The 19,356-nt window shown below is 49.1% G+C and overlaps 1 protein-coding gene across 1 annotated transcript in view; it reads left to right on the top strand.

Annotated features, from left to right (window-relative positions):
* Nucleotides 1–19,356, top strand: part of LOC144104973 (venom metalloproteinase BumaMPs1-like) — a 38,223-nt gene that overhangs the window by 9,156 nt on the left and 9,711 nt on the right. Inside the window, exons 8-11 of the mRNA XM_077638197.1 lie at nucleotides 7,728–7,870; nucleotides 9,417–9,466; nucleotides 10,868–10,976; nucleotides 12,983–13,153. Of these exons, the coding sequence (XP_077494323.1) occupies nucleotides 7,728–7,870; nucleotides 9,417–9,466; nucleotides 10,868–10,976; nucleotides 12,983–13,153 (473 nt within the window). The remainder of the gene's footprint in view (nucleotides 1–7,727; nucleotides 7,871–9,416; nucleotides 9,467–10,867; nucleotides 10,977–12,982; nucleotides 13,154–19,356) is intronic.

Genomic DNA, 19,356 nt, shown 5'->3' on the forward strand with positions numbered 1-19,356 from the left:
AATTCATAGAGCGGACTGAGCCAGACAAAAAAAAAAGATTACAGGCTGGCAACATGCCTCGTCCAAAAATAAATCTCCCACCTAAGTTACTTTTTTCGCCAGCCGCCTGTTTAGTGCGATTCGTATGCGAACGCGAGTCAACGGCAGTTCCTCAGGACTGACATCAAGCAGGCCGCACGGTGTGGTGCAGAGGAATTTTCTGGAGATGTGGACACCGGACGTCGCTTTGAGGCAAAGGAATTGGTGTTTTTAGAAATATGATTTGTAAATCATCGGTTCGCTTCTCAAGATGTCGGCACGGCATGAACGCTCATGTCCTCAACTGTACATAATGCACGGATTTTTTAGCTTCTTGCAAAACCGTTTGACTTAACATTTAAGACTACTTTTCACGCGCAATGAAAGAAGCATCGCACCATCAGGTATGGCAAGATATTGTGCTCAGCCTGTGGGGTTTCTTGCCAAGAGGATCAATATGATCTATCACTAAAAATATGCACATTAGTGTTAGATCTAATTTTATCATTATCACCGTTAGCTCAGTCACAGATGATCTTAGACGCCCCTCGAGGATCTTTATTTATCTCATTTCTGCTCTAGCAGCGCCCAGGTATGAATTATGCTCTCTGCAAGCTGAATGTAAAGTGCATAGAGATCATAGAACATTTTGTATTGCAAGCACCTAAATGACAGTTTTAATTAGCCAGGAAGTAAAAGACAAGGGCAAAAATTATGGCCTACGGTGGGGAATTTTTATAACAACACAGAGGACTTTTTTCCTATAGAGGAACAATCTGTGCCACATCTTCACACAATTAAGTGAGGCCAGAAAATATTTTTTACCTAATTTGAGCGACAATTTTCTGAGAAGAAAGCCTTGAAGCGCAAAATAAAGCATTTATTGCCAATATTAACAGTAACACTATAATAGTGGGAGCGCATAAAGTGTTTGGATCATGTAAAAGGAAACGACACCGACAGCCAAAATTGCACACAATGTAGTGTGCAATGTAGTGTGCATGTAGACTAAACACAACCACATTGCTTGAAAACATATTGTCACCAACAAACGGGCGAAGCACTCAAACCAGGTTTAATTAGGCGTGCTGGAAGTTCCTGACCGCAGGGAGCTCGAGCAAGGAAGAAGACGAATCCCCTATCCTCTCGAGTGCGCAATGCAAGGCAAGTCCGATCTAAAACAGTTCGGCCGCGGTATGGCGCCACTGGATTGCTTCGTACTGTGGCATTACTCCCCCTCTCTGAAGGGCAACGACTCGGTGCCGCAACAATGAGAAGCAGGAAGGCAAGGGACAGCGATGTTCCGGCGGCTGGTGTAGACACGCCTGAAGCGCTAGCGGGCGTGGTAAGGCTTTATCCGTGCGACATGGATGACTTCGGGGGTTGGCCGTCTAGAGGAGCGAACTGTTCCTTGGGGGAGAACTTCATAGTTGACCTCACTGACTTGGCGGAGTACCTCGTAGGGGCCAAAATATCGGCGCAGAAGCTTTAGCTTTTCGGAGCGCCCACGCATGCGGATTGGGCTCCACACCTAGACTTGGTTCGCTGGGCTGGGGTACCTAGCAGCTCGGTGGCGGAGGTTATAGCGGCGAGCGTCGAGGGCTTGCTGGTTCCGGATGCGCTGTCGGGCGAGTTGGCGGGCGGCCCCGGCGTGACGAACGAATCGTGCAGCATTCATAACAGATGAGGTACTAATAGTCGGGAGCAACGCGGCGTCCAGCATGGTTGTGGCTTCGCGACCGTGCACTAAACGAAATGGAGTGAAGCGTGTCGTTTCTTGTAGAGCAGTGTTATAGGCAAATGTGACGTAAGGGAGTATGGCGTCCCAGTTGCGGTGGTCTGCGTCAACATACATGGCAATCATGTCGGCGATCGTTTTGTTGAGCCGTTCGGTGAGGCCGTTCGTTTGAGGGTGGTAAGCTGTTGTCTTGCGGTGACTGGTGCCACTCAGGCGCATAACCTCCTGCGTAAGGGCCGAGGTGAACGCCGTTCCTCTGTCAGTTCAAACTATGGCGGGTGAACCGTGACGAAGCACAATGTTTTGAACGAAAATGTTCGCAATTTCGTCAGCGGTACCACGAGGGAGAGCTTTAGTTTCACAGTACCGGGTGAGGTAGTCGGTGGCGACCTCAACGTAGCGGTTACCCATCGGGGACTCCGGAAATGGGCCCAGTAAGTCCATGCCGACTTGGTGGAAGGAGACTTGGGGCGGATCAATAGGCTTTAGTAGTCCCGCTGGCTTAGTCGGCGGCGTCTTGCAACGTTGGCGCTCGCGGCAAGTTCGGACGTAACGCTGGACAATTGCAGCAACTCTGGGCAAGTAGTACTTTTGGCGTATCCGCGCCAAAGTGCGGGAAAAACTGAGGTGACCAGAAGATGGGTCATCATAGCACGCCTGCAGGACTTCGCCGCGCAAGGCCCCAGGTACGACGAGCAGATAGGCAGCTTCCGTCGGGTTGTAGTTTTTCTTATACAGAACGCCATCGCGCAAACAGTATGGTGACAGTCCACGTGAGAAGATTCGCGGGGCGACACAGCGCTTCCTTCAAGATACTCAATGAGAGGCCGTAGTTCACTGTCGTCCCTTTGGTGTTGAGTGAGGACGGACGTGGAGATGGCGCCGAGAAAAATAGAATCGTCGTCGGGATCAGCTCGGTTATCCTCGATAGGAGCACGGGACAGACAGTCGGCATCACTGTGCTTCCTGCCGGACTTATAAACGATGGTGACATCGAACTCTTGAAGGTGAAGGCTCCAGCGTGCAAGCCGTCCCGAGGGATCTTTGAGGTTCGCCAGCCAACAAAGCGAATGGTGATCACTGACGACTCTAAAAGGGCATAGTTCGCCTCCGAGCGTGACAAGGTGCGGCTTGCGTACGCGATGACACGTTCGATACCATCCTGCAACTGCACAAGGACCGCACCCAGGCCGATGTTGCTGGCGTCGGTGTGCAGTTCCGTGTCGGCTGAGTCATCGTAGTTGCTAAGGATGGGCGTACTCTGGAGACGAATGCGAAGGTCTTCGAAGGCCTGTAGTTGCTCCTGGCCCCAGAGGAACGGTTCGGCATCTTTCGTGAGGCAGGTGAGGGGCTCACAGATCTGGGAGAAGTTCGGCACAAAACGCCGATAATAGGCGCAGAGACCCAGAAAGCGGCGCACACTGCGCTTATCGGTTGGCACGGGAAAAGCAGTGACGGCGGCTGTCTTATCGAGGTCAGGGCTGACTCCCTTAGCGCTCACGATGTGGCCGAGAAACTTCAACTCCTGGAAGGCGAAGTGACCCTTTTCGGGCTTGAGGGAAGGACTGGCCGAACGAATTGCTGCGAACACAGCGGGCAGGCGCCTCAGGTGCACTTCGAACGTGGCGGAGAAAATGACTACGTCATCTAGGTACACTAGGCAGGACTGCCACTTTAGATCGGCAAGCACGCTGTTCATCATCCGCTGAAAGGTAGCAGGAGCCGAGCACAGGCCGAAAGGAAGCACCCAGAATTCGTACATGAATTCGGCGAATGGCATCCCGTTCCTTCGAAGAGATCCGATAAGGCGGCTGGCATAACGGTAGCTGGCCTGCGTCAACTATAATGCGGTGCTTTATGAGCGGAGTCTGCCCAACCTTGGAGGTCGAGGCAAAACAGTCGAGGAAAGATTCGATAATGCTCTCGAGGCAGTGTTTCTGGTTAGACGGGAGGTTCGGGTTCACGTCGGTTTTTATGGGAGTGGTCATGCCTCCTCTGATGCCGGGACTTCGGACAGCGAGTGCTGTCCCGCGAATTCGCTAAGCTCTTCGAAATACGCTATAGCTGTTTTGCCAGGCAAACACTGTGGTTCAGAACCAAAATTGGTCATTGAAAGTTCGGTTCACTCACTGTTCAATTCAATAATTCCGCGAGCTACAAAGACTTGCCTACCCAGGAGCAGAGAGATGTTGGTTTCAGCGATTCCGCGAGTGCTGGGGCTGTTATCACACTCGACGGTAACAAACATGCTGGCTCTGGACGGGATCAATATGTGGTCGTCACAGACGCGTAACTTAGTCTGGCGTGACACGGTATTGTCGTCGACAGGGCCTTGGGTGGAAAACGACACTATTAGCTCCGGGAGGTTGATAACGACCCCGTACTCCTGAGGGAAATCCAAACCGAGTATGAGGTCTTTGGAGCACTCGGGCAACACAGCAAAGCAGCCAGGGAAAGTAACACCGAGGATCTGGATTCGCGAAGTGCAGACACCGATCGGAGTTACCACGTGGCCACCAGCTGTCCGGATCTGCGGCCCAGACCAAGGGGTCAGAACCTTCCTCAAGGCCGTGGCTAACCGTCTGCTCATTACAGAAAAATCGGCGCCGGTATCCACTAGTGCGGTAACGTCGTGGTTGTCGGCGGATACCGGTATTTCGGCGGAGACCAGTCGGTCGCAGAGCGTCGCCCAGGTCGTCGGTTCAGGTCGTCGTCTTTCGGAGCGTCGCGGCAATTCGTCGGATGGAGGCTCTTGACTCGGTCCTGTAGCGGCAGCCCTACCCCCGGAGGACGCCGTCTTCAGTTTTCCCGACGTGGGGACGTGCCTCTGAACTGGCTAGAGGATGACGGGCGGCCGGGTGAAGAGAACCGCCTTGAGGATGGCGATCGGGACTGGCGTCGCTGCGTGGTCGAAGATTGCACGTTATCAGCCAAGTACTGTTCGATATCACGTGGTCTTTAACTGTAGCGTGGTCGAGGTGCGTCAGGTGGAAACCCCCTTAAACTCATTCTGCGGTAGGGGCAGTGGCGGAGGATGTGGCCGGGCTCCCCACAGTGGTAACAGAGCGGCCGATTGTTTGGCGTACGCCAAACGTGCGCTTTGCTCACGGGTGACCTGAGCTCCTGCGGCACGGATGGTAAAGTTGCGACTGGCTCCTGCAGGCATGGCAAAGGAGCGACGGGGAAAAAGGCTCGCATCGCTGGCCCGGGACTTCGTAGCGCCTCGCTGTATGTCATAACGGAGGGCGCCGGGTGTGGAGCGGGGGGTGGCTGCACAACTCGCTGGATTTCTTCGCGGACCACGTCCGTTACGGCAGCGACGCTGACCTGTGGAGCTTCAAAGCGAAGTTTCCCCAGTTCCTCGCGCACGAGGGTTCTTACAACCTCCCGAAGATCCTCGGCGGGCAGCGACGTCGGCGTGTACTGGGAAGCGGCTGCTACAGTAGCCTGACGTCTGTAGTGGGCGCCTCGTTCCTGCAGAGAGCGCTCGATATCCATTTCCTCCTTGGAGAAGTCGGACACTGTTCGTGGCGGGTCACAGACCAGTCCGGCAAATAGCTGCTCTTTTACGCCACACATTAAGTGGCGTACCTTCTGAGCTTCGGGCATAGCAGGGTCGGCCCGATTGAACAGTCGTGTTATGCCCTCTATGAACATCGCGACGCTCTCGTTCGGCTGCTGTGATCTTGAGCGCAGGGCGGTTTCAGCCTTCTCTTTTCTTTCTGTGCTGGTAAATGTCGCCAGCAGCTCTCGACGAAAAGCCCCCTAGGTGGTAAAGGAAGCTTCGTGGTTCTCAAACTACGCTTTGGCCAAGTGCTGCAGCGCAAAGTAGACGTTGCGCAACTTGCGCTCGCCATCCCACTCATTGAAACCCGCCACTCGGTCAAAGCTGGCCAACCAGTCTTCGACGTTCTCAAACCTCTCACCGTGGAATGATGGGGGCGACCGAGGCGTGTGAAGGACGAACGGCGGGGAATTCCCAGAATGCTGACTTGTCTGGCTAGCCGTAGCGGACGCCATGGCCCTTGCTGGTCTTGCGAGTTGGCCGAACTCTGGTTGTAGGCCTCGCAGGCGGCGGCTCGCCTTGTGGACTGGTGTTGTAGCCACGCGCTTAGAACTGACGTCAAAAGTGTCTTCGAGGTCAGCGTACATGGATCGGACATTGCACCTCCACCAAATGTCACCGACAAACGGGCGAAGACACCAACAGCCAAAATTGCACACAATGTAGTGTGCATGCAGACTAAACACAAACACACTGCTTGAAAACATATGATAGATTCATGCGAGATATAATATCTCACAAAAACGTAATAGACGTGTGTTGCTCGCTCCAGCCGCTTTGGGACGTCAAACCTCATACAAGAACCAAATAGCCTTGTGGGGACAGAAGTGTGTGGCTTACCCTTGGCAATCGGCACTGAACTACACAGAAGAAGCGAAGAGCACCATAGAACTGTGGGGAACTTTTTTTGCATTAGAAAACATTAGATGATCCGCCCTGGTAGTTTATGCGAATTTGAGCATTTATTTCCCCGTTTTGCGTCCTTTTTTGTTTAAAACAATCGAATTTGAGTATTAAATGCTCAGATCTTGGTCCGCTTGTCAAGAGTATCGGATACATATTTTCTGCACTCACTTTTTGGGCATACTAAGTGGAGGATGCAGAATTCTGAACGCCTTTGAATGATTGATGTATGAACTTCTACGTTACACAGCAACAGTGGAGGCTCGGACACATGTAATAGTGGAGAGCTCGTGAATAACATCGACCACCTGAAGCTCTTTAACGCAGACTACAATCAATAGTACGGGGATTTGCGCATGTATCTTTCGTAAAACTGCAGTCATCATGGCCGTAAAGAAGTGAGAACCTTAGGTTTAGCAATGGAATTGAATAAGATCTAAGATACCGCTGAGGGTTGGCCTATAAAAAAAGGCAAGAGTAAACAAAAAAGGTATCTTCACAGAAATGAAAAGCCCAGGGAAGAGTGGTTATTTCAGGGTGCAGATAATCTGCGATCGTAAAGCAAACAAAACAAACACGCTGGACTGGAGGTGAAAAATAAGATAACACTAATTCTATTGTATTGTACTCTTGTCCTGTGGGTTTTATTGCATCCGTTAAAGGTTTGTGCTGTTTGTTTAATGTTGATAAAAGAAATTGTTGCCGCAATAGGAGACCGCGGCCGCGTTCTCATGCCAGACTTCAAGCACAATGTTAAAAGACGTGGGTGAAAATTGAAAAGGGCTCCATCTTTGCATCTTTTGCAGTGATTTGCGTAGTGTCAGTTATTTGATGCAACAGGGTGCTATCACTGCGTGCACAGATTCAAACGCTTTATTGAAAGCCGTAATCACAATAAAGTAATTGCGAAGGAAATATCACAGAGTCCCTGTTCTAAAACATTATTATACCTGGAAGGATGATGGATCGAGCTAGTTTTTGCATATACGTCATTTTTGGAAGCGCTGCGATCAACACGGAAATACCGAGAGACCAAGATGCACGCTATGGAAACTATTTTTTCACGGATGTCTTCTGGACAATAGCCCTGATTCAATGCCTTTTATAAATACGTGGAAGGCTCGTCCTTGTCTGTCCATGTGTCCGTCTGTGCTGATAATACATATTTCTTGTCCCCGTTTATAAACTTCGTAAGATATGACTGACATGATCGCTATCGAAAAATATAGCAGGAAATTTTGCTTCCTCACTAAAAATGTCTGAGTTCTTTCGAACATGACCCTGCAGTAAGAGAAATCGTTTCTAACAATCAAATTTTGTGTGCTATTGCACTGTCGCTTGTCGTAGCGCGATAAGGAAAAAAATACAATCATTTCATAAAAAAATACTACAATACGGCAGAAAACTTCCTCCTTACGAGAGTACAAGAAAGAATTTCGTCTAATTTTTGGTACGACTCTTTTGTACTTAATGATTGGTATATGACTTAATCTTTGTTTATAGTATCGACAGGAAGCACAATACTACACCTACTTATCATCATCTGCGGAAATAGACGCCCTCGATTCTCTTTATAAGATTGTAAAGTTTGTAGGAGCCAACAATGAGACTTATGGGGCATATGACATGGTTTACTTTCTAACGGGGTAAGTGCAAAAAATCCTTGCTCTCTCTCAAGCATCTTTGCATTCATGCAATAGACTGGCAAACAAAAGAGCGCCTTTAATGCCTTCTTCTTGCTTAATTACGTTTTTCTGCACTGGTTCATACAGCAGCATAGAATAAGTTACGTGTGACAAGCATCACTTCGGCTACGGAAACCAAATGAACAGTACCTGGAGAAAAGTTGCAAACTAGACGAGCAGGGTCAGTTAAGCCGCAAGTTCTTACGTACAAACGAACAGGAAATGAGCTTCATTGGAGACCATTTCGGCACAATACAACTGCTTAACAATATTTTTTTTGTGAGTGATCATTATTGGCGCTGATATGAAATATAGCTCTGATTTATTACCCTCGAGTAACTGTTGCCTTTAACGGGTGTATGGAAGGCGCATTTTATGCTGCGCGACGACAGCAACAAGATTTAATAAGTTTGTGATGTAAGACTTTCGCAATCACTTAAAAATTGGCGCATATTTAAGTTTATGATTTCTGGTTTAAGTGCTCAAGAAAACAGCTCTTGGCATCGGTAACACCCAGCTCCCAAAATAGCTGCAGAAGTGCGCTGTCGTCAGCTTCAGTAGCGAGCAGAAGAATTTTTTTAAACTAGGATGCTATTACAGAGGAACCCGAATACATCAATCCCGAAGGGAATCGCGAACAAGTCGATAGAGCGATAACTTGATACATAAGAAATTGCAAAGCTAAGACTTCCCACTAACTAGAACCAAGAATGCATCCCACCCACTTAGTGATGCACTTCTTGCAGCGATGCGCCTAACTCTTGCTAGGCGTTGTTAGGCCTGACCTTCCCGTTCAAGGAGCTGCGGACGGTGTGGGAACTAGTCACAGGCTACTATAAGATTTCTGATTTTTTTACAAGTACAATACGGTTAGAATAATTTAAATAAAAGTGAAGAGGAGTTGGTCTGCACAACGCCTTCGGAAGCGAAGCCCGCCAGGCGAGGACCCCATGTTGGCTTAAGTTTGACATCACTGCGTGGAAAATGACTGCAAGAGGGCGTTAGAGACCCCCTCAAGCACGCTCCATGTTATTCTCTCCAAGTTGTTTCACAGCGCCAACGCTGTTTGCAAATGCCCAGAGCCGCGCAACCGACCCCTCTTCGTGCTCGAAAGCGATCGAAGAGAGTCGTTAGGAGAAGTGCCAGTTGCAAGGGCGCTACGCGCAGTTCCATATATAAAACGACAGGGGATATTAGAGTACGATATAATACGCGACTTTTCTATTCGTTTACGCGGGATTTTCAGCGGGATAATTTGTGCCTTTCATAGAGATAAAAGTTGAAAATACCCGTGTTCGATATATTCGAACTCGGCTGTATAAACCTTGACCCATAAAAGCCAACCTGGATTAACAAAAGTACATGCAAGATAGAGGTGAAAATCGGATTTATCCATGTAGCAAGAGGAATGTCATTACCTTGACCTCTGCACCTACCTCTGCGCCCACTTCTGCTTCTTCTGCACAACTACACGGCGCATACTGAGTAAAATAACTACTTGTTCTAGATGCGATATGGTTGCCATACAAGGAGGCCGAAGGGAGAGCAGTCTATCAGGTGAGCGGAAATGAATGACGGATTGTTGAGCCCGTTCCATCTGTGCTACCAGTACCATTTGCACTATTTGCGCTGATAGCCCATTTGCCTGCTCTCCTAATGTCGCTGGCGAAAGGCCGAAGCAGAATGCGGTATTTTTAGCCTGTGGTAAACTGTACGGCTGTAGAAAAGCTTCAAAACTTTCGAGAGAAAGAAAAACGACTTTACTGGGACGTACCTTCAGGCGTCGAGGATATCCTGCGCCAAACTTACCAAGGCCAACTGTTCTGTAAACTGGTCGGATGTAGCTGGACCCGTAACATTGGGCTTCGTATCACGAGGACCACATGGGGCCACCAAAGATTTGTTTTATTGAAGAATTGTGGGTAGGTGTTGAACATGTTAAGAGCGTATTACTTTGCTAAACTGGATTTTGCTAAACAGCCTTATTTCAAATCAATTAGTTGAACCAATTTTAATGTGACCGAGACTGCATGACCCACCTTGTACGTGAAGTATCTTAATTTTGAAACCTAAGGAAGCATTGAGAGATACGACGACTTCCTTCCATAGTGTGGCAGTTAACCATCATCGTACACTTCGCTAGTAAAACGAAGTTTATGCCAGGAATCGAAAACAAATTACGCCTGCAGCCTTTCGGCTGAAAATCTATTGTGCTGAGACGCTGCTTTTGCAGTGAAACGTCCATGTTGCCACTCATCCGCAAACACACCCCTTCCCAAGCCTCACGAGTGGACACGCCGCAGCGACGACGAATAAAAAAGGTTTAACACGCGTTAGACGCTCATGGTCAACTTCGCCGGCGTGAATAAGGAACTGTCAGGTGGATGTGGGATCATTTGGCGGTTTATGTTCCCTATTACTCGGCCGTACTGGTGTGGTGCGCGGCGGTAGCGTAGGTATGCGGAAGGCTTCGACAAAACCCGCCATGTTTTTGGATAGGCTGTTTGCCTGAGCACTTCCTGCTCTACATAATATGCAAAAAATGAAAAGGAAATGCATGCTTAAAACTACGGACCCCAAATATACTGTGCTGTGTAAAGTGAGGCGAAGTGAGAACCGAAAGAAACCATCAACAATTTTTCTTAGAGCAAAGCTCTTATACTGATAATATTGTCTTCCCAATCACCCAAAAGGCTGCCCCCATGACCCTCGGCTTATTTGGTTTGCTTAACATTTATGGACAAAGCGATCAAATAAAGTTATTCAACTGCCGTTGCTGCTACCAACGACACAGAGAAAAGGATTTCAGTGCGCGATCCGAGATTCCACACTAGAAGAAAAAGCAGCTATGTAGTGCAGAAAACCGCGCTTATTGAGACGTACAGAAAATGTTTGTCGGTCGATAACTATAGTGAGCCAAATCTAATAAATAATTATACGGATGTCTATCCCTTTCAGGCTACGCCTTTGTTGCATCGGCATGCACACACCATCGGCAGCAGCTGGGCGAGGACACTGCTTACTCTTACCGGGGGATTCGCATAATGGCCCACGAAGTAGGACACACGTGAGTGCTATTTTCTTGACAGCAGAACAACCACAATAGGCCGTCTGCATATTCTGTGCGACTCTAGACTGGACGTCGACGTATGTTTGGCAATGAGGAGAAAAATACAGGGCCGGAGCGTCCGCAACTATGTCCCTCCGACAATAGTTCAGCTGCCCGCCGCCGCGGTGGCTCAGCGGATGTGGTGCTCGACTGCTGTCCCGAAAGACGCGGGTTCGTGCCTGACTGTGGCGGTCGCATTTCGTAGAAGGCGAAATGCCAGAGGCCCGTTTACTATGCCATCTCAGTGCTCGTTAAAGAACCCCTGGTGGTCTAAATTTCCGGAGCCCTTCACTACGGCATCCCTCATTACCTGAGTTTCCGTGGGACGTTTAACACTTACAAACCTAACCAATTGTTCAGCCGCATGATGGCCTCCAGGAAATTTACTCGTGTCGCTCGTTGAACGTGTTGGCTTAAATAATTTATTGGCCGAAGGAGGTGCTCGCTGAACAATTCTTTCACTCCGACGATGGTGTAGCTGGCGCCATTTACGGAAGCTCCGTGTGACTGAAGTAACAAAAAATGGTGTTGTAATACGAAAGAATGTTTTTGCAGTGGCTATATCACCTTTGATATGAGCAGCTGCGCTAGAAATGTTCATGAAGTAACTAGTATTAGATGTGAACTACATTCTGTTCGAAAACTATGAACTGCAATCGGATGCTATATTCCGCTGCGTATGCAGGAAGTCGTGTTTTGCCTCTGCATGTTTGGCATATTGCCAAGAAATTTTTGCGTGCTATAACATTTACTGCGATCGCAGTAGAAGCAAAACTGGGCGTTATTTCAATGCCCCATTTGTCGCTACTTTTTGATATCTCTCTGCAGACAAGTTTGCCCCATTCCCGCAGCAGGAAGCGCGCCCACGGAACCTATTTCGGGCTTCTACGAGTCCGTCGACCTTAGCAATGTAGTCCTGTAAATACGTTGGTCCCCTGGTTTGCGTCAATGAAGTCATTTTAGGTACCCCTGCTCCTGACTTCATCTTTTAATTGTATACTTCAAAGGTGGCGATTGAAAAACTTTTGGGCTAGGGCACTTGTAACGCCTATGACAATCTCGAAGAACGTAAAACCACATCTGCGTGCTGCAATAATTTCGGAGAAATCGGGTCGCCTCTTGTTTGGCACACAGAGTGATGAGGCTTATTGCTGCCTGCTTTGAACGAATAACAACAAAAAGCAAACATTACAAAGCTTTCGGGGCAAGATGAGTTGTTTGATGGCGCAGGAAATTTGTTTTTTTATGGTTTATGGGGTCTTAACGTCCCAAAGCCGCTTAGGCTCTGAGGGACGCAAATTCGAAATTCAAAATCACATATAAATAATATAAGTACATATCATGCAATGATGGAAATCAGTATAACATGTTGCAAATAAAGAACCCTGTTTCCTGGGGCTGTATTAGAGAGGTTATGTGGGCGCAACACATGGTTGCAGTCACACTTAGCAGAGAAATTGTCCGGATTGGATATGGGGTGCAAGTTGTGTGACACAGAATAAATGGAATGTTTACGATAAGTGCTGTTCTTTTTCTTCAAGCCATAGCTGAGTACAGCTGCCTGCTATCGGCAAATGAAACAGCGACACGCAAGCTTTTGTGGCCGGACGAGTTTGAACTCTAAATAATGCATGCCTTGAAAACATGATAAAATGGAATGTCTACAAATTCTGGATGGAACAAAATGCTTGGAATTGTTTCAGTTTGCGAGAATATTTAGGAACTCGGGGGCAACTTGAAATAAGTAAGCTTAATCATGTTCATCTTCTCCGCAAGTTTTTGTGTGAGCGTCTATGTTTGGGCAAGCGTACTCTATGTAATCGCTTGCATCGGAACGAACTCCGAAAAACCGTTTTGTGTCACGAAGCCAGTGGTTGTTCGACTCAGGATACCAGTTGTATCGACGTAAACCGTGACGTGCGATTTGAAACGCCGCATAATTGAACTTTGTTATTTTCTTTCAGATTGGGATGCCCCCACGATGGCACATCTATTGATGGTTACGTTAAAGCCTTCCGGCCCGACTCGACGGGATGTCCATGGGAACAAGGCTACATAATGAGTTACATTGAAGAAGATGGCAGAAGCATGCAGTTTTCTTCCTGCTGTAACTACATGGTCTCTCAGATGACCTGGTATGAGCGTGCTCTGAAGCGCATAATATTATCTTTTTTTTTATTTCGAGAAGGCAAAGCTTTGTATTTTCTTTTCATGACACTTTTTTTGTCGTTCTCTGGCCTATATCAAACGCTGTTTTGAGCCATTTGTTGAAAATAATTTGTCCGTGGTCCGTACAAACTACTGGGTGCAGATGTTTGAAATGAAACCCAAGAAAATTCTAAGCAGCTTCATTTATATCTAAAATACAAAAGCTAACACATGCCAATGCTGGATTTCATTAAATATTTCAGCCTAATGTGTATCTTGGGGAGCTAATGGGACCAAGAAGAGACAGGTTGGCTAACAAAGACCAGTATTAAAGTTCAGTGCTTTTGACCAATTGCCTGCCTTATCATTAGGCTGATGCCTTACTGACTTTATTGAACTAGAAGTAAAACAACTTGATTTGATCCAGCCAGTAGTACTTAGATTATTGCGTGCCTAAGTCTTTTCCTCAAGTTTTCTGAACTCCCTGTAGCGCTGGCTGTATTTACGCTTCACGAAACTTACAGAGAGGGGAAAAAAATCTTCATTTTGACTGTGTCCGAACATGAATGGGGATAATTTAAGGAAAATTTCTTTTGAAGTAATTGGATTCGCTTTTAACTAGGCACTTCGAGTAATCGAGTAACCGTAGTGACGGGCATCTTGATGGAGCATTCGTCCTGAGAATGCTCTTGAAGGAAGGGTCGAATTCTGCGCAGCATAAGTGTTTATGCTAGAGTAGAAAGCACTGCGGTGACAAGAACCTGGCTTGCACTCAAACTTAAACTTGGCGTTCCACACGAGCCCCACAGGCATTCGTATCCACAAAGTAGCTCTGCAGGCAGAATGCGCGCGAAAGTTTTGCTACAGGCGAAAGACTAATAGCCACTCTCTGAGTGAGGTGTTAATGGACGGAGCTGTGTACACCGATTTTTTGTGATTGTTGAATGCTATTACGTTGAGCTACAAAAGCTCCAAAGTCTGTGTTGAACATCCAATACGAATTTCAACAATTACTGTATTGCTTTGATGCTCAATGCTGTCATGTTGATACGTCATTCAAAATTTAATGCGTTCATTTATCGATACTTTAAGGCCGCGCTTCATTAATGCCTCGTTACCTTTTTACATACTTTAGCTTGAGGCCACAGCACGCGTCCGCTCTACGCGGAGTGTTCTCGGAGATAATCGCCCTCGCATGAGCCGCAAGCATACACAAAATCGCGAAAGTCATTAGCGGCTTAACAGCACCGTTGTGACATCCGGGGACTCCTAGCATTATTAAACGCGCGCATCCGTCAGCGCCCCAACAAAGCCCGCGTGGCGCGTACACACGGCGCTAGGCGGCAGGCGGCGCTGCTCGATCCGCTCTCAAGCCAGAGAATCCGCGTACCACTCCCGCGAAAACATGCGGACCTGAAAGGAGTTTTGCCAGGAATCCTTTCGTCTGCAGGCATTAATGCCAGCACCAAAGCGTCGAAGGGATCGTTTCCTGCCTTCGTCACCCGACGCTTCTGTGTTAAGCCAGCAAATTACTCGTCCTGTCAGTTAGCGAGAAGAACTCGTCATCCTTGAAGAAGTGGCACGCAGGTGCGGCGGCGACAAGCCGGACGCGAGAACGCACTTACAGTTAAATGGGAGAGAACATCACGCGGAGAGGGCGAGGAGTCCTGGTGCAGAGGGTGGTCGGGATGTTTTCTTGATGTGTTTCTTTTTTTTTTCTTGCGTAGGCATGGGTTCGAGGTTGTTGCCCAACCTTCGGTGACTGTAGAAGCTTTGAAATAAAGCTTCACTGCTTAATCAAAGTCTAGGACGCACCTCGGAACATGGCCGCCGTAACTTCTTTATTTGCGAAACGTATAAAATATAAGATGGACAGCAGTCTGGGTGATGACTCCGTGCTTGAAACATACTTCTACAAGTACTGTTGCAAAAGGGTTGCAAGCCCCAAGGGTAGCGTTGGCCTGGCGGCCTGGGGCACAGCTGGAAACATCCGAAGGTCCCGGCAAAGGATGAGTCGACTGGCAACAGAACAACTTGTTTATTCTGGCATCGCAAAAGAGCAGCCGGTCAGGGCGACCACGTTACTCGAAGGAAGAAATCGAAGTCTCTCTTTGGCGTCCGGGGCAGCTGCTTTTTATACCCTCGGAGTCGAGGGCAAGAAGGAACGGCTAGGGATGAGTCGCACGAGACGGCGACGCACGGACATGTTGAGACGTGAAGTGACGCGTCCGCCGGGCCGGCGCCGGTCAGAACTCCTCGCCTCCCAGTTGGGGAGCTCCTCTCCCCGGCTGCCGCGCTTTGACAAGCGTGGGCACCAACATGCACACATACACACACGCACACACGACGACACGTGGCATTGAAACCTGCCTGGACGCGCTTGGCGGGAGGCGTTACGGCAGCACTGAACGGGCCCAAAATGACCGCCACTTTGAACGAAGCCCCGGTGTCCGTTGCATCCGCGCCGGCTATACCGCGCGTCGTAGGCGAAACGTAACAGACCGCCCCGCCGGGAGAAGGAGATCCCGGTGGTCAGGGGACTGCATCCGCTGTCCGGAGGGATGTCGCTCGATGATGCTCGTAATCGAAACCGGTCGTCCCTCGATGTTGCTTGAGCGCAGCGCACAGAGAAGGCCTCGTTCTCAGGTTCAGGATCACACAGGACACTGCAAAGTGACTTCGGGAGAGTTGCCATTTTTGTGTTCGTTCCCAGCAAGCGTTAGAACTACGCCGAAACACAACCGCCCAGTCAGCAAGCACGAGACAACCCTCACTAAGCTCTGCCAGGCTCTTTCCCCTTTTATACTACTGCCTAGTTCCTTACAGTGGTCAAGCAGCACTCAGAACGCGTCCACAAATTGGAAAATTGTACTAGAAAGCACATAATCACTTTGAAACACTAAACAAAATCAATATGTTAAAAATCCTGCCTCAGGAAGAAAACATCAGTAACAAACAACTTTGAGGCGGATTCCTACGTTAGGGGCTTCGACTTAAGCCATCGGCGTTACCGTTGAGACTCCCGTTTTTGTAACGCACCTCAAAGGAATATTGTTGCAAAGCGAGGCTCCAGCGGAGGAGGCGGCCATTTTTGGGAGAGGTGGTCTGCAGCCATTGGAGAGGGCAGTGATCCGTCTCAATGATAAACCTCGAGCCGGCTAGGTAGCATGACAGTTTCTGAACGGCCCACACCAGACACGCACACTCTTTCTCGGTGGCGCTGTACGCCTGCTCACGACAGGTCAGCTTACGACTAGCATACAGGACGGGGTGTTCCACTTCTCCATTTTCCCTTTGGCACAGTACTACGCCCATGCCTCGCTCACAAGCATCGCACTGAACAACGAACCCTTTTCTGTAGTCTGGCGATCGTAGCACAGGCTGGCTTGTTAGAACGCTCTTTAGGGCGCTAAAAGCTCTTTCCTTTGTCTCGCTCCAGACGACTGTTTGGGGCTCTGTTTTTCTTAGAGCATCCGTCAGGGGAGCCGCGATATCGGAGTACCTGGGGATGTACCTCTGATAGTAGCCGGCGACACCTAAAAACGACCGAATATCGGTCTTCGTGCGCGGTTGCGGGAAGTCTCGCACAGCGGCCACCTTTATTTCAGAGGGGCGGCGACGACCCTGTCCAATCACGTGACCGAGGTAGACAACCTCTGCCTGTGCTAATTGGCACTTGGGAGCCTTGACTGTCAAGCCCGCTTCGCGCAGGCGGGTTAGCACTGCCCGCAAGTGTGCCATATGCTCAGACCAGGATGCGGAGAATATCGCTACGTCGTCTAAATACGGTAAAGCGAATTCTTCCTGTCCCCGCAACACTTTGTCCATGAGGCTTGAAAAGCAGTATGGCGCGTTCTTCAAACCAAAACTCAAAACTTTTGGACGGAATGTTCCCATTGGTGAAATGAACGCCGCATACCTACTAGCCTCTTCTGTAAGTGGAACCTGCCAATAACCCCTGACAAGATCTAGGGTGGAAATAAACTGAGCGCTACTAACTTTCTCAAGGCGCTCCTCGATGTTAGGGATCGGATAAATTTGATCCTTAATGATGGAATTAAGCCTGCGGTAGTCGACGCAAGGACTAGGTTCCTTGCCCGGTACCTCAACTAAAATCAAAGGGGAGGTATAATCACTCTCAACCGCCTCAATAACACCGAGCTGTAGCATTTTCTTTACCTCAGCCTCCATAATATCGCGCTGGCGGGGTGACACCCGGTACGCCTTGGATCATACTGGCTCTGGGGAGGTAAGTTCTATATCATGAGTAAGGACAGAAGTCCTACCAGGCCTCTCAGAGAACTGACCTTGAAACTCTTGTAAGAGTTGGTGTAGTTCGGTTTTCTGCTCAGGCGACAGCGGTGCTTTACTGATTAAGTCACTAATGACCTGATCGGTGTCTTCCCTGTTCGTCACTGAGCTTAGTCCCGGAAGCTCGACCGGAAGCTCTTCTAACTTTCCCGTGTCGGGCATTTCCTCTCCAGTACCTGGTGCCTTCAACGCTACAGGCTCAATTTTATTCAGTTCGGATGTGCTCTGAGTATCAGCTTGCTGCGCCTCCGAACCTTTATCATTGTTCGACAACGTCGGCCCCGCAACTACCGCCTTTGCAGCGAGCTCCCGAACTCTCGATCTGGTTAAGGCCTGAACGCTAGCCTCACCAAACAAAAGCCCCTTCTCGCACAGGAGGTGATCGGACCTGTTCGAAAATAGGTATGGGTACTGGGGGGGCAGCATAGATGACACTGCGGCCTCCGTCTCAATTGCTCCGAAAGGTCCTTCAATAAGCACTTTTGCTACGGGCAGACACACGCTATGAGCTTCCACGGCTTGCTTGATCCATGCGCACTCGCCCGTGAACATATCGGGTTCTACGTAAGAGGGGTGAACTACATCCATTGTAGCTGCGGAATCACGAAGCACTCGGCACTCTTTCCCGTTCACGAGGAAGTCTCGCATGTAAGGCTCGAGAAGCTTCATTTTCTCGTCAGTGCTGCATAATGACAAAAACACGACTTTTGTTATTGTTTCTGGACACTGCGCCGAAAAGTGACCCGGCTTCTGGCACGTATAACACACGCGCGCTTGCCTCGTCTCGAACCGCTTTCTGCGTTCGGCTTCGGCTGCCGCCGTCTCCTTACATTCGGTCGGACTGCTTTCACTCGCATCCGCACTACGTGTGTCCCCCCTTGCTCTCATGGGTTTGAACTTCGGCCTCTCAGACTTGGAGCCAAATTCACCCTCTTGACCGTCCTTAGCTCCGCGAGCCCGACGCGTCACAAACTCCTCGGCTAGCTCGGCGGCTTTAGCCACTGTACTAACGTCTGGCCTATCCAAGACCCAGTACCGCACGTTCTCAGGTAACCGACTATAAAACTGTTCCAGCCCGAAACACTGCAGAATTTTCTCGTGGTCACCAAACGCTTTCTCTTCTTTGAGCCACTCCTGCATGTTTGACATAAGCCTGTAGGCAAACTCTGTATATGACTCACTTCTGCCTTTTTCATTTTCCCGAAACTTCCGACGGAACGCCTCCGCTGACAGCCTGTACGTTTTTAACAGACTCGATTTCACTTGGTCGAAATCCTCTGCCTCCTCTCTCTTCAAGCGAGCGACTATGTCGGCCGCCTCGCCGGGTAACAAAGTGAGCAAGCGCTGTGGCCACGTTTCCCGAGAGAACCCCTGCGTCTCGCACGTTCGCTCAAAGTTAACCAGGAACAAACCAATGTCCTCTCCAAGCTTAAACGGCCGCATTAGGTCAGTCATTTTAAACGATACCCGTTCTCCTGCACCGTGTGCCTGACTTCCATTACGAGCGCGCTCCATCTCTACCTCGAGACGCTTCATTTCCAAAGCGTGTTGACGGTCGCGCTCTTCTTTCTCTTTATCTTTTTGTTCTTTACGTTCGCGCTCGTCTTTCTCTTTTTGCTCCCTCTCCTCAATGGTCTCAAGGCATTCCGACAGCTCGTCATCCTCAGCCTCCAACTCAAGAATAGCCCTTAGCAGTTCTGGTTTTCTGACTTTGTCTGAGACATCCAGACCCAACTCTCTTGCAAGCTCCAGCAATTTCGGTTTGCGCAACGACTTCAAATCCATGGCTGCTCCGAATGCTGCTTTCTCTACTGCCTACTATTGTCTTGCCGCAAACTAACCCGGCAGCAACGACAACCACAATTACCAGCTCTGTTTC

This window comes from Amblyomma americanum, chromosome 9 (assembly GCF_052857255.1).
Source record: "Amblyomma americanum isolate KBUSLIRL-KWMA chromosome 9, ASM5285725v1, whole genome shotgun sequence".
Lineage (NCBI taxonomy): Eukaryota > Metazoa > Arthropoda > Arachnida > Ixodida > Ixodidae > Amblyomma > Amblyomma americanum.